This window comes from Cherax quadricarinatus, chromosome 16 (assembly GCF_038502225.1).
Source record: "Cherax quadricarinatus isolate ZL_2023a chromosome 16, ASM3850222v1, whole genome shotgun sequence".
Taxonomy (NCBI): Eukaryota; Metazoa; Arthropoda; class Malacostraca; order Decapoda; family Parastacidae; genus Cherax; species Cherax quadricarinatus.
This window is the reverse complement of record NC_091307.1, coordinates 15267749-15284548: the sequence shown is the minus strand read 5'-3', so window position 1 is coordinate 15284548 and position 16800 is coordinate 15267749. Positions and strand designations below refer to the sequence as shown.

General features: G+C 35.7%; 1 protein-coding gene across 11 annotated transcripts in view; it reads left to right on the top strand.

Moving 5' to 3' along the window:
- Window positions 1-16800, top strand: part of LOC128688791 (titin-like) — a 458202-nt gene that overhangs the window by 299450 nt on the left and 141952 nt on the right. For all 11 annotated transcript variants that reach the window (XM_070085639.1, XM_070085635.1, XM_070085638.1 and 8 more), the window contains 2 exons: window positions 2228-2494; window positions 9929-10127. In XM_070085639.1, the coding sequence (XP_069941740.1) occupies window positions 2228-2494; window positions 9929-10127 (466 nt within the window). The remainder of the gene's footprint in view (window positions 1-2227; window positions 2495-9928; window positions 10128-16800) is intronic.

The window sequence follows — 16800 nt, the reverse complement described above, 5'->3', positions numbered from 1 at the left end:
AGGCTGGTGGATGAATTTGGGAGGGGTTATTGAGGTGGTTTTGTGTGCAAGGGGGTTGGACATACAGAAGGCATATGTGAGCATGTTAGATAGGAGTGAATGGAGATGAATGGTTTTTGGGACCTGACGAGCTGTTGGAGTGTGAGCAGGGTAATATTTTGTGAAGGGATTCAGGGAAACCTGTTAGCTGGATTCGAGAACTGGAAATGGGAAGTACAATGCCTGCACTTTAAAGGAAGGGTTTGGGATGTTGGCAGTTTGGAGGGACATCTAAAGTGTCGTATCTGAACACCTCTGCAAAGACAGTGATTACGTATGAGTGATGGTGAAAGTATTGAGTGATGATGAAAGTTTTTTCTTTCTTTTTGGATTTTTCTTTCTTTTTGGGTCACCCTGCCTTGGTGGGAAGCAGCTGACATGTTTAAAAACATAAAATAAAGACAGTAGTATACCAGGAGCATTATGCCTTCTTTGGTCCAGTCTGTGGATGCTGCTGTGAGTTAGAACTTGTTGTAGTACATGTATACTATCCAGTCCTTTGCCATTTACCAGAAGGCATCAGTAGACCACCCCACACACCACCTCCCCCACTGCATTACCCCACATGCCACCTCCCCACAGCACCACCCTATACACCACCTCCCCTACTACATCACCCTACAAACCACCCCCCTCACTGTTGCTTTTGTCCCAGTCTCTTCGATGGTATTTTTCAGTTCTCAGAGTTCATTTCTTCTTGGTAGGTGTGGTGACCTTGAATGTTTAAGGCTGGTTTATTAATTCATGCTTCAATCATACGGCTGTGTTAGTGGGTTGATTTGGTCCCAGGTGTTGGCCACCCTGTTTCCTGTGGGATGGTACCCTTCTCATATACGACAGAAATCATGAATCTGTCTCTCACAAGTAGAACTTGAGCTTCTCTTACTATCAGGCGATTTTATTCCTGCTGAACATCTTGAGGAGGTAGTAATGTATATCTCAGTATGATCACTTATCACTGATACTGTAGTGTAAGTTATCCTCCACACATGTACTTTCTGACAGTTCTCTCGTTGGCATCAGCGAACAGTCAGAAGTATTCATTTGAGGCCACACAGTGAGCCATGAGGTGCTGCAGTACTGGCACCTTCTCAGCAAGGTGATAAACATTTTCAAATGCCAGTTTGGTTCATCCAGCTTCATCTATTGAAATTTCTAATACTGCACTATATGTATCAGCAATTCTTGTATGTGTGGTAGAGTACTTTGGACACCATGTCCAGTGGTTCAGGCATGTGGTGGGTCTTTCTTTCACAACTAGTGCCTGCTGCTGTACAATGATGGATGGCAATTAGTCTCTTTAAGTCTTCCTGTGACACTACACTTGCCAAATAATATCCTTTTGTTGATGGAAGATTGCCTGTTGAAACTGCAGTTATTATGGAAAGGTTTGGGCAGGGCATAGGCCCACCTCTCCTGCATCCCTGATAACTAATGTCTTACCATTTTCCATTTCCCTACTTTTAACCCTGGCTGCATCTGTTATGTGTTTGGCAAGAATCTGTACACTTGTAATCCTCCTATTTGTGCCATGTGTGGAGGGTATAGCTACAGCTCGAAATTTAAGCTTATGTGTTATTAGAGAGATGTGCTATCTTTGAATGCAGTCTTCTGCCTCAGGCTTGGCAGCACCCACCTGCTTAATTCGTGTACAATATGTCTTATATTATGCTTGTGCAAAAGCAAAATGAATGTAATGTACTGCTTATTAACAGTGCTAATGAGAGCATATCAATTCAGATTTGCAGGTTTGTTTAATAACAGACTAGTGCTAGGTCTGTGGTGTGCATGAGTGAAAATTGTTAACTAGGTGTGGGAGTATGAAAGTTAAAAAGGTTGTATATATGTCCCAGTGATTTCTTGGTTCCTGTATACCAAAACAAAACAAGAGACCTCTATGTATTTGTGTTTATGTATTTACCTAGCTGTGCTTGTGTGTGTGCATGTCTGTGTTAGTTTTTTCCTCATCTGTTTTTAACAAGGACATTGGCTTACTGTTGTATTGATTGGAGACTTAGGACCCACATTAATCCTTGTATAATGTAAATGATATTGTAAACTATATTAATAAATGACTGTAAATTAGGTTAATGCAGTATTCTTATTAAGTTCTTGATGCTGAGTATACTATAAATATTAAAATTAGACATTAGTTTGTCCTAATATGTGTGTTACCTCTTCCTTCCAGATTCATGAAAGCTCTGATGGTAGTGTGAGTGCAACAATCCATGCTGCAACACTTGATCATACTGGTCAGTATGAAATTGTAGCCTCAAACACTGCAGGAACAGCCAAGTGTGTAGCATACCTCAGCATTGAGCCTCGACTGCCAACACCCCCACCTACCGAACACACCGAACCCCCAGTTTTTACCAAGCTTATTACTGACACCACAGTCTTATCTGGAGGCAGTGTTAAGTTTGAAGCTGAGGTTCAGGGGCTGCCTATGCCCACGGTGAGTGACAGTAGTTCTTGCTTAAAGACAGTTTCTCATGTTATTGATAATTCAGATATTTCTGTTATAGGCAGCGGTAACACTGAAGAGGCCAGGAATCTGAATTATATTTGCATTGAAAAGTATTCAGTTGATGTTGATGTACAAAATGGTGATGCTCAAGATCTTGGTGATGCTGACTTGGGAATTGACGCAGGTGCTAATAGTAGCATGAATGTTTTGGGGAAAGATCAGTTTGCTGATATGATGTTAAAATTCAGTCAGTTGGGTTGTTTTCCTCTTTCTAATGATTATCACAATGAACAAAAGAATAATAAAACAATTCAAGAAGAGGAGAAAGATGCATGTAATAAACATGAAAGCATTAGTAAATTATCAAAATTTCATGACATGAAAATATTAGATTTTGACACATATTCCCGTTTCATGATGGAAAACATTGTTGTTTATGGTTCTCTTGATGACACTGGAGAACCAGGATCTGCACCAGAGATAGATCAATTTTGTAAGTTCAATGACATTGAAGTTATGCCTGCAGAAGATTACTCTAATCTGATTGTATCTGACTGTGAGTCATCAAATAGCTCAATAGAAAGCATTGCAGCTGATGAAAGAGATAAGCGTAGTGATACATTGTCCCCACCGCTTGAATCTGGCATTTATAAAACCTCTTGCTTCCTTGATACTGGAATTAGTGAATCCCTAGAACCAGTGAAACTTGCTGATTTGTGGGATCTAATTAAGGATAGAATACCTAATTCAGATGTGGATAACGAGAATCAAGATAAAGTGAATAAGAGAGATTTATCCTGGGAAAATGATACTGACAGTAATAAAAAATCTTCATCTCTAAGTTCTGATTTAGAGCCTGAATCAGGATATTTCTCAGGGACATTCTCTTCACATACTGTTAGTTCAGAATCTTCTTTTGGATCTCCAAGGTCTGGTAGATCTAAGAGAAATAGTTACACTTTTTCTTCCGAAGAAGAACCTTCAAGAATAAGCAGCCCAAGTGAAGATAAATTGATGGTTTATTCTGCTGTCTCTGGAAAGAATGTTGATGATAATTGTACAGTATTGTGTAATTTTTCAAGTGAAAGCCCTTCTTTATCTAATATTTCTAGGCATGGTTTAGATATTCCCTCAAGTGTGTCATCAAAGAATATGAATGAAAATGGAAATTTTTTGGATTCATGCTTAACTGCAAGTGTAAAAGTTTGTGATGAATCTACAAAGACATGTGACAAAGAATGTAAATCCATCATTGATGAGGCTCAAACTGAGAATGATTTTAGGAATGATCCTAGTAATCATGCACTTTTAATAAATAGTGAAAAAAGTGAAGATGCTTTCACTTCAAGCAATGACTTATCCTTAGATATTTCTAATATTCATATGTCATCTGGAACCACTATGACAGAACCAGAAGATGATGAAGAAATTCCTCTGTACAAGTTACCTAAGAAGTGTGCAGCAGAGAGAGAGCACATATGTGGTAATATAGAAATTGCTGTAAATCGATATCTTACTCCATCTCCTGAGTATATTTCTGAATACCTAAGATGCCCTAGTAGTTTGTCTGTAATATCAGAGGAAAGTTATGTTTCAGATTATGAAGATATTTCTAAAGGTAGTAATGACTCAAATAATAATGATGACTTTCCAGTGAAATCTCTTCAGTTTGATATTTCAAGGTCTGAATTTGATGTGCAAAGGGAAAATCTCTGTGTTGTCTCTGAAAATTCCCATATTAAAGATGAATTATCATTAATCACTGGTGACTCAGACAAGCATGAGATTGAGAGACGAGCAAGACGAGCTGCTCGTTTAACAAAGCTTCGAGAATTAACAAAGATATTACAAACTCCTTCGAAAATATCCAAAACTTATCCTGGGACAGCAGCCCACTCTGATTTTAATCCTCAGAATGAACCATTTAATTTACATACCTGTCCATCTGTTGAAAAGTTAGAAAGTGCCGAACAACTGATAGTCGATTTTGGGGATAAACAGTTGAACAGAGAAGCCACTGATCTACAGTCAGTGGAATCTGGCAGTCTTAAAGAGCCAAGCAAAGCCTTTTTATTTATAATTAAGACAGTTGAACGACTCTCTCAACTGGAAATAAAAAAGATGATCATGGAAAGACTTAGGGCATTAATTGAAGCAGGACAGTCATTTATCAGAGCCTATGTATTCCCATTTTCTCATGCTACTTTTATCGATCTTACTAATCCATCTCTGATGTATCAGTCACTTAATCCCTTAACCTCAGAGACTGCCCACAGTATGGTGTTTGAGACATGTCTTCATGCAGCAAGAGGCCAGGGAGCCATCCTAGATGGAGAGTGTATAGATCGAGATGCAGCAGATATAATTCAGGCAGGCTATTATCTTATTTATATTTTGTATTATAAAGACAGTGATGAAACATCTAAGGATACATAATTGGAATTCTTGTAATCTATTCATTTTTGTGATCTGTTGATGATGCATTATTAAGTTCTTTAATAACATTATAATTAATCTAGAAATTAATTTGTGCATTGGTTATAGAATATAACATGAGAGAAAAATACCATGTGTTGTGAGGCAGTGAGGTTTTATAGCTAAAAAATGTAAGTAGAGTTTGATCTATTGGATGGACAATTGAGAGTTGAATGAAATGAGCTTCTAAAGCTGGAGTTTGTAGTGACCTGCCACACTTTGTGCCTAAAGATGTAATGTACTGTACCACATTTCCTTCAGAAATTTTGAGGAATTTTCATATATAGGAGTTGGTAAAGAATGTACAGCGGAGCCCCGGTTTTCATCCTTAATCCGTTTTAGAAGGTTTGTTGAAATCCTAAATGGACGAAAACCGAAGTATGTAATATGTCCCATAAGAAATAATGTAAATCCAGTTAATCTGTTCCAGACACCCAAAAATACATTTTATAGAAAATAACTATAGTTTTACATACAGAAAACAATGAAAAATAAATATAAATGATTAATTTTAATAGATAAATGAACATTTAAATCACTATTACATACCTTTATTGAAGAGACTTGTTGGTCTATGGAAGAAGGTGAGGAGGGGAGAGGGAGGAGAGGTTATCTCTACCATCATCACTACCACCCTCTACCACCATTGAATTCTATTGTGTTTCTCGCCTTCTTTGTCAAAGGGCTGGCACTCCGAACTTTCTTTGGCCCCATGGTGGCTTATTTAGTAGTCACACTCAATAAACAAACACAAAAAACAATCGATTATTATGGAATGTTTCGGATGAATGCGCAGAGTATTGCTCACTGACCAAGTGACAGGCAGACTGAGTCATATATGTGTGAGCGGCTGCGTCCTGGGCGTGCGAACGCTTCTGATACGGACGATTTCTGAGCAGAGGTTCGAAATCCAGGGTAAACCATTGCCCCAAAAAAGTGGCCGCAATCTGAATTGTACAATATCCGCACCGGACAAAATCCGGGGTTCCACTGTATAAGTATATATTGAATTTACATTTATTTAGAAGTGTTTATGGTTGATATAATTGAGAAGGATTGTGATAATTTTTAAATAGATATTATATAAAAGAAAGTTGTGTATTTAATTAGCATACTGGTGTAAGGTTTGTGTTTGGATATTGTTAGCTTACAAATGAGTCTTGTAATTATGATCATGGAAGCATCCAGATACTTTGAGACTAGCAAACAAATTTGAATAATATTTAAGACTATATCATTGACTGATGGCAGAAAAAATTGTATGTAATGAAAGGTATTCTAGTTAACAAAATTTCAAAACCAATACAGAAAATTGAGGATACGTACATATTATAAGGTGTTGTATAGCTTATTGTATGTAGTACTGCATATTATTATTTTTCACTGATGTAACATGATATTTCATTAGGAAAACAGGTTGATAAGAGTTTAAAATAGTTTGTAAATGAATGATGAGTTAACAAACATGTAGAATAATAAGGAATTTAGTGGAAGGCAGTCTAATGTGTATGAATTGGATGATAATGTGGCTTACTGAAAATGTTTACTGTATAGTATAACGTGTTGTTGGAGTGTGAACAAGGGAACATTTATCAAGGGATTCAGGAAAATTGATTAGCTGGACTTGAGTCCTGGAGGTCGGGAGTACAGTGCCTACACTCTAAAGGATGGAAGAGGATGTTTCAGTTTGGAGGGTCATCTGAATTGTGATGTAAGCACATGTCTTGCAAGGAAGCAACTGAATGAATGACAGTGAATGTGTTTCCTCACTTTTTTGTGCCACTCTGCCTCAGTGGGAGATGACCAGTGTGTTAATAACAAACTGTATAGGAAAATTTAGATATTTTTAGTCTACAGTAACTATATTTTGAATGTTCAATTTTGTAGTATATTAATTCAAGAATATAATGTAGTTAAATAATTTAATGTACAAGTGATTCACCTACTGATACTGTATATATACAATGGATTATTTTATACATTAGGTTGAATCTTCGAGAAATTAAAATCTGTTTGGTTGTGTATTTAACAAAGTACCCAAATGATTTAAATAAAAAATCCTCTGCCTAGTAAGTAAACATAAAGAAGGATAACTGCTAAAGTAATAAAGCCAACAGAGTTACATCACTGTACATAAGATAAAGATTGTAAAGGGCAGTATTAAGGAATAGCTTTGCTTTTTTGTGCATCATAATTGAGACACTGATTTGGATTCAAACTATGTCTATTATGCCAATCAAGTGAATAGAAGTAGATATTTATGTGCAAGAGATGTGTCCTTTAAGCTAATAAAATCTGCACCTATTCCTTAATTTTATTTCATGGCCATCTTTTAATATTGATTTATATTTAACACCACTAGAAGATAGTTTAAACATTCAATATATATTCAGTATCAATATTAACTAAAGTTTCAATGCACAATACATATATAAAAATTTTACCATTGGTATTGCTATTTAACATAACTTTCAGCAACTTCTAAACAGCTTAAACAAATGCAGTATCTTGAAAATTCCAGAGTTTCTCTGAAACTCACTAAATGTTTTTACCTGGCTACTGGCAAACCCGCCCTTAAGTTTGTGTGAAAGGCTTTACTGTATAAGAAAGGCATAGCATATAAGCTGCAACAGGGCTTTAGTTAGTGTAATCAAGCTTTACAAAACTGATCTATTTTATTGCTTAAATAATGTAATTAATATATTTTGTCAGCAACATTTGTACAAGAAATACTGCCTCACTCCAATCCTTTAATGGAGCAGAAAAATATTGTATATATGCTGCAATATCCCACCAGTCTTGTATTCAGAATTCAAATTCAAAATTCATATACTTTATTTTTTTTATGCAGTGTGCAGATAATGTAGCTTACATGTAATAAAACACTGTTATCTTAATAATGGCTGAAATGGGTAAACATTATTAGAGGCTGTAATCTTTAAATAATTTTAATGAATGATCCTCACCTGAACTTACATGTAAAGTTTCAAAGTTGTAAGTAAATATAGATCTCCTATAGTTAATTTATAGTTTTGTGATAGCCAGCCCAAATATACATTACATATAATACTTTTATTTCTTTGAGTAAACTTTCCTAGGCTTTAGATGTTTCTTTAAAGTCATTATGTTTATAATTTTCATGTGATGCAGCAATGAGTGTTGTCTAAATTTGTTCTTGTTATGGGCAAGTGACCAGTTGTAATTTAGGCCCTATTCCCCTTCTAGTGGAAAATATTCTGAATATTATTCATATAAGCTGGCCTTGTACTGTACTTGCAGTTTGCATAATAGTATATCTTTTTGGATAAAAATATGTGAAACTAAAATGCAGTATAATTATTATTCTGGCTATTTTTTTTTTTCCATTCATAGAGAACACAGTTAAAAGACTTGTTATATAATGGCTGTAATCATATTGATTTGTTCATACTCGCTGCCATATTTACCTGTTACTCTATAAATGAAGAGACTTTACGATATTTTACATTGGCATATCTACAGCAGCAGCTGATGAACACTAGAAAAATACCATTTATTAGTATCATAATTTATATTTTTTAGGGTTCCCTCAGATTGTGAAATGGGAATTTGAAAAGATTAAATTTATTTTTCTTTTCAACACGTCGGCCATCTCCCACCGAGGCAGTGAAATATATACAGTTCAGTATTTTATTGGTAACAATAACCTATTAGTTTTCTTTAAACCAAAATAAATGCTGGGCTCTTCTTCCATGGATTGTATGTGGAAGACTAATTAAATTTTATCCACATAATCTTCCCTAGCACCTAAAAGGAACCTAGCTTGGGGTAGAGAAGTTATGAAATAATATTAAAGAAAATATAAACGACAAAGAGAACTATGATAGTACTGTAATGTTAGGAAGGACACTTTTTTATGTAATATCAAGAAGCTGTTCATGTATATTTTCAGTAGTAATATTTGCTTACAGCCAAATTGTTACACTGAATATATATTGGTGGTTCTGTAACTGTGAAGTACTAGTTAGTTTTGTGTGCATGGCTTTATGCAGATGGGAATACAGGTAAGGATGATAAAAATGTAGTAATTCATAACAAGTATTTTTAATTAGCAAACTTAAAATTTAGATACATAGAGGAAGAGATGTGGGGAACTGTTTAGAAAATAGATGGTTCAGTTTTACTGGCGTGACTAATAATATTGGATTTCTAAAAGATATTGTTTAGCATACCAGAAATATTGTATGTCTGGAGTTGTTTTTGCAGGGCTGATAATGTATGGGAGAGCAGAATAGTCTTAAGATATTAGAGGTTATGGAAGTGACAGTTATTTAAGAACAATTTTTTTTTTTTCAAATATTCTATGACAGTACTATGACAAGAATTATATAAATTTGAAAACATACGCTGTTACTTTGTGTATGTATTCTACAAGAAATAAAATCCTGCTAGTTAGTATGCCTAGTAAAAGGTACAAAGTGACTGATCACTGAATGAAAAACTAGCAGTTTTATTGTATGTATGTATGTATATATGTATATACATACATATTCCTCGCTTAAGCATACATTTGAATACTCTACAGTAAATGCATGTAATTACTGCCATAAAAGAAAGTGTTGATATATAGATTCCTAAGTGTTTTACAGTTTTAACTTGCAAGCTAGATTGACCTTATGGTTTTAGTTATTTTATAAACATCTTTACGTATGTGAGTAAGCATTTTATGCACATTTGTTAGCAAAGCTAACAAATGTGCAATAACAGAAAATGTATATTGTAGGCAGTGTACAAAAACTCGTATAGATTGTTATTTACTTCTACCGTAAGACGTCTTTGTAAAAATTATAATACATAATTATGATGTATTATATTACAGTAATCAGTGAGATACGAGTTTTGTTTTATAGTAATAATCTTGATCATTATCCCGTTCATGTTTTCAGAGGCGTTCTTGATCTTCCTTAGGTACACTGGACACTGAATGATTGCCCTATCACTGGTCAAGAATACCTGCGCGGTCATTTGCAGTATGTGTTGGGAAGCAGTGGGAATATGCATTCCTTGGAGCTGCCCACAACTTCTGTGATGCAGGCTGGTAGAGTTGCTGTTATTGCAGAAAACTCTGTAGGGAAGGCTGTGTCTGCTGCCACACTCAACATTGTTGGTAAGTACCCCAGTACAGCAGTGGCATTCTTGGTAAGTCTTTGTTTAGAGCAGCTTCTTGTCACAAGGAAATTTGTTGTTTTTGCATTGAATATACAGTGGACCCCCGCTTTACGATCACCTCCCAATGTGACCAATTATGTAAGTGCATTTGTACGTGTATGTTTGGGGGTCTGAAATGGACTAATCTAATTCACAATATTCCTTATGGGAACAAATTCGTTCAGTACTGGCACCTGAACATACTTCTGGAATGAAATAATATCGTAAACCGGGGGTCCACTCTATTGTCTTTACAAAAACCTACACTTTAGAGGGGAAACTTTAGAGGACATTTTGATCTATCCTGGACTACCAATCTATCTTGGTCTTGAAAATAGTCTGGGACAAATCTCAATGTCATTAGAAGTTATGTGTCTAAAGTGTGGATCATTGGTGCATTGTTCCAGACATGTGACTTTTATTCATCAGTATGTAAGAAAGTGTAACTGAAGAAAATTTATTATGAGCAACACAATACATACTGTAATATGTACTGTGTATTGGAAAATGTAATATGTAATATATTTTTGAAACATTTAAAAATTTTAAACATTTTTTTTTTTTTTTTTTCAACAAGTCGGCTGTCTCCCACCGAGGCAGGGTGACCCAAAAAAGAAAGAAAATCCCCAAAAAGAAAATACTTTCATCATCATTCAACACTTTCACCACACTCGCACATTGTCACTGTTTTTGCAGAGGTGCTCAGAATACAACAGTTTAGAAGCATACACATATAAAGATACACAACATATCCCTCCAAACTGCCAATATCCCAAACCCCTCCTTTAAAGTGCAGGCATTGTACTTCCCATTTCCAGGACTCAAGTCTGACTATATGAAAATAACCGGTTTCCCTGAATCCCTTCACTAAATATTACCCTGCTCACACTCCAACAGATCGTCAGGTCCCAAGTACCATTCGTCTCCATTCACTCCTATCTAACATGCTCATGCACGCTTGCTGGAAGTCATACTGTATATAAAAAAATACACATACAGTAGTTTCTTTAATGAACTACTATAAATAGTGAGTAAATTTAATGGGATGTGGAATAAATTTAGTGGGAAGTTGATTTAGTAGTTGACACAAGTTAAGTGTTTATTGGCTTTTACCAACAATGTAAATACATGTAGTTGTATGTTAATTTTTTCCCCTCTATAAATGTCTTGAAAGAATACTCAATGGTTAATTGAATGTTATCACATGTAAAAAGTTCATATGAATTTTTTACTTCGGAAAAGTTCATTTGAATGTTATCCCCGTGTGAAATGTTCATTTAAATGATCCTTCGTTCCTGTGAAATGTTCATTTGAATGGTACCACCTGAGATGTTCAGCTTCTTAGTTGATTGTTAACATTTGTAAGTGTGAGATGATTATTTAAATACTATCATTTGTGAAATGTTCCTTTGAATGTTACCATTCAAAGGGCCATACAATATGTGGCAAACCTGTTCTTTATGACAGTTTACAAAATTATAATCTCAATATAACTATAAATATAGATATTACATTCCTATGCATCATATGGTGTGAGTTACTGTTTTAGGTTGCATGTGAAATTAAAAAAGTTAGTAGAGTTAGACTACTTGGGAGGACTGCAGCTTGCATCAGGTGCACGATTGTTGACTGTGACTTGCTGTGATCGTTTGGTAGTATTTGTCTAGGTGTGGTTGCAGGGGTAAAGTCTTAATTCTTGGCCCTGCCTCTTTACTACCATCTAATTCACCAGAGTCCTAGCCCTTAGAATCTTTTCATACATATATTTGAAATTGCATGGAACCCACCTCCATCACTTCCTTGGTCAGGTTGTTTCATTTTTTAATCTTCCTAAGACTGAAAGAAGTATTTTCTGACATCATTGTGGTTTACTCACAATTAATTTTTGTATGACCCCCTCCCCCTTGGGCCTTACCCTTTAAAGTCATAATTAATATTGAATAATGTTGCAAACTTTTGTGTTTGTAGTGTATGGAACTTTTTTTATTACATTCTGTTGGAATGGAGTAAGAGAGAAGTAAGATAGAGACATAGAAGACAACTCAAATACATTATGACATTGTCTTGGCTACATATTACACTAGGCGTCATATATGTGCAGCCTTATAAACTCGTCATACAGATTATGAGAATGCTCACCATGAATTGTTTTAAACATAAAATACCGAAATATGTATGGGTTACTCATTGAACCTAGTATTTAGTAGGATTACCCTTCCTCTTGATGCATGCCTTACATCTTCAAGGCACTGATAATGCTAAAGTATGGAGGATAAAAGAGTCAGTATTTTCCCACACCTGCTTAATGGCACTCAAGGGTTTGGGGATAATGGACACAAGGCTTACACTTAATAAGGTTCCAAATGTTCTCTGACAGATTTAAGTGCAATGAGTTACTTGGTCATTCATTAAGGATTGAAATTTCACAATCAGTTAGCCAGTCATTTATGTCTGGAAGTATGGCATGGGCCAACTTCTCAGAACTGCCAGAAAATAGTCTGTTAAGGCATATTTATGAATGTGCATATTTATGATGCCCAGTGTACATGTATACTGTACTATATCTCACATAACAGGATAATGCTGTTTCTTAGACTAAGAAACATACAGGATTATCTTAGACTAAGAACACATCCCTCCTTTTCCCACTGAAAAGGGGGGGGAGGCTGGTGAAAAGGTTGTACTATTCGGAACAACCCAAAACTACTCAGAATACCATAAATGATTTCTAGAAACTCATGCAAGTTCTAAGTATCTGAAGTAACATTATAAATGTTAAATATTTAACTGATTTGCGCAAGAGTTGAGAGAATTACAAAAAACAAAAAAAAAAAAAAAAAGGCAAGACCACTTTGAGAAACCAGTGAATGTCAAGTTTCTTGAACACTTTTAGCAGTAAAAATGACACCATCTATAACATCTCGTGTGTTTTTTTTTCCCTTGGGGCAATTCCTGGAGAAGGTGAAGGGTTCTTGTTACATGGAGTCAGAGCTTTCCTTCCTGCTGAAGGCCTCCACCCCTCTTTTCATGTACATAGGGGACATTTTTTCCCATTTGTCAAGGTGTGCCCCAGTTTATAGTTTATGACATAATGTGGATTGTGAAACCTGGACTTTGACTTATGTTGCTACTGCTAATGTTGAAATACATGTTGGTATTGCCATTGTAGTTTATGTTGTAAATACTACCATTACAAATATTGCCACTGCTAATTCCAGCATCACTGATGCCACTGATTCTACCACTGTTACTGATGCCTCTGTCACTGGTGCTGTTTGTGATAATCTCTGCTCTGACTGTGCAGAACTGATGACATCCTGGCTCTCAAGGAACTTTGCCAACCAATTAATAAAAATGATCTTTTCGACCACAACGATCACGACACCAAGGCCTAGACAGGAGTTATAATTGGGTTCTTGAGAGCTTACAGGATCCCCAACCTGGCCTTCCTCAAAGTGGAGTGCTTTATATCCACTATTCATCTCCAGTTGTCTTCTCACCTTATCAATGATTGGAGGAGTAGAACACCACTCATGGGCATGGCAACTTCAGATAGCCACACTAAAAGGTACATAGTCCTCTGTGGGGATGTATATTCCTCATGCTTTATATTTGATTGGGAAAGCATCCAGTGAACAAAACATTCCCAATAGAATGCGCTAGTGTTGCACAAGCGTTTTTATTACAATCTGTTCTACTGCTTGAAAGATATTGGTTTTAAGCAGATGTGAACAAGTGAATAGCATCAGGTCGAAGCAAAGTGACATTGTAGTACTGTACATCATCACATGATCACTAAATTCAGTTGAGAGAGATGAGGTGTCTTTGAAAATTTATTATAAAAGGATCACACAAAAAGTCCCAGGATTGGAAATGATTCTAGCAAAATGAAGAAAAGAAGTAATTGATAAAACTGATGTATCAAATCTAGTCTAGTTAAGACTTTGCAAGAATTATGAAAATTAAATTTTTACTTTATCATACAAGAAACTTGACCTAGGCATTGGAGATGGTAGACAGATAATGATTCTGGAACTGAAATTAAACAGGAAGCGGCAAATTCCTGAGTGGCTCTCTTCTCTAAATATATGATAAGTGTTACAGTGAAATGTTCCTACTTCTACATATTTTAGATTCTGCTATGCCACTCATCAACCACCACTTACAGAATTTGTTTAGAAAAAGGATGAGGGAGCAAGTAACATTAATTCAAAATTCTCAAACCCACAACACCACGAAACACTCGTTTTTCAGTATCATTAGTTCATGCATTTATCTGTTGTATTTTTTGAACACTTTTAGAGGAAAAGGTAAAGAAGAAACCACTTGGATGAGTATCACACTTTGAGAAAAATTTTATCTGTTCTGTGTATAATTTCTTTTGAGTTTTCAATGGTTATAATATATACACATCTCAGGTCACCTTCCAGCATCCTTCCTCCACATTATTTGTAAATAAATATTTCTTGTTCTGTATCCTTTCAACATGAATATATTTCTTAGTTTAGAGTTATGACCTCTTGTTCTCCTTGTTGATGGTGTTAAAGAAATCTTCCCGTCTTACGTATGTGGTTATCATATTTCCTACAATTACTCTGAACAGCAAATGAGGGCGTTTTCAATGTTTTCAGTCTCATTTCTTAGCATGTCTGTCTTAGCACAATGAGGTGTATGGTTCCTATGGGTTTAGGACTTTCCCTTGAAAATAAATGTACAGTGGACCCCCGGTTAACGATATTTTTTCATTCCAGAAGTATGTTCAGGTGCCAGTACTGACCGAATTTGTTCCCATAAGGAATATTGTGAAGTAGATTAGTCCATTTCAGACCCCCAAACATACACGTACAAATGCACTTACATAAATACACTTACATAATTGGTCGCATTGGGAGGTGATCGTTATGCGGGGGTCCACTGTACACTAATCTTAGCTCTGGGAGCCTTTTGTACCACAATATGTATTTGCACTTTTTTTCTATTTATCATAAATATTTTAAAGCTTATAGAGTCTTTCATGAGGAATCTTACTGAAAGCTTTATGGAAATCAAAGTACAGTAATTGTATTCTGCCCATATATTTCATTCCTGTGTGATTTCAGTTATTGCAATACCGTAACAGATCTGATATGCAGGAATTTGTTGATCATAACTGAACTGTTTAATATTCAGCATTATGTTGTACCCTAAGGAGTTTATCCACTTCTCAACTTGATTTTTCCAGAGTTTTTGAAGTAGTTGTCAGCAAGACAGACTTACAGTTAGTTTTTCCCCTTCATCTTATTTTGAATATTGATACTCTGCCTTCTTTCATTTCTCTATTGGTTTAGCTTTCTGTAATGAAGTTTCAAAAATTTTGGAGATCATATAGCCTAGCTTTTTGCACATTTCTTTTAAGACCAAGATGTTGAGCTCCTGCTCATGGGTCCACTGCTTAACCACTGATCAATGTGTGATGCCTCCTGAGCCCCATGGCATTTCTCCTATCTGAACTTGTGTATATAGTTAGCCAACATTGCCTCCCTCCCTATGGGGGTAATGCTTATGACTGGTTCATTTGTTTTCCCAAGTCCTCATCTCACCCCTTTCAAGCAGTTAAATAATGGCTAATAATCAATACCTGTAAATATCTTGAACAATTATACCCATATCCTAATCCCACCCTTTCAGTCTTATAAACAATGCTTCAGAGTATTTAATGTTATGACCATGCCCTCTCATCCTAGTTCTTCTAGTTTCCATCTGATCAACATCAACATCACAGAAATCACTCTTTTCAAAAACAGTGGACTCAGCAGACTGTGCAGCATCCTTCAATTCAATTCAAGTTTATTCTCTATAAAGGTTACAATGTGGGGTTTACAGGTTTTGGGTATTGTGTGGTTTACATGTTATAAAATACTAATTACAGAGGGGGCCACTAGGACACCTAGCCTGGCTAGGCATTTCGAGCAGACTTAGATTAATTCTTAACATTAAATCCTTACAGATTATGGTATTAAGGCTAAGTGACTACATCATAATTTGTGAGTTTAGCAATGTGAATGCTTTTGTTTTGGCACAATACAATGTGTCTATATTGGAGTATCATAGGAAAACTTATGACTAGTTAGGATTTATTATTTTAAGATTAAGATTAGTATTTCTGGGTTCATAGTCAGTGGGTGAGTGAGTGTAATTGTGAACCACCAGGTGGTTATCATGTAGTTAGTTGTCGGGGTGGATCAGGGAGATAAGATGTTTTCTAACTGTAGTTTTGAAGGTGATGAATGTGTCTGCAGTTCGAGAGTTTTCAGGTAGGGTGTTCCAGATTTTAGGTCCTTTGAAATACATTGAATTTTTGTAAAGGTTTAGTCGAACATGGGGAATGTCATAGAGATGTTTGTGTCTGGTGTTATGCCTGTGGATCCTGTCACAACTATCAAGAAAGCATTTTAGGTCAAGGTTAATATTGGAATTTAAGGTCCTGTAGATATAGATTGCACAGTAGTAAGTGTGGATGTTCTGAACAGGGAGTAAGTTTAGATCTATGAAGAGTGAGGGAGTGTGTTGCCAGGGATGGGATTTAGTGATTATTCTTACTGCGGCTTTTTGTTGGGTTATTATTGGCTTTAGGTGTGTTGCTGCAGTTTAAC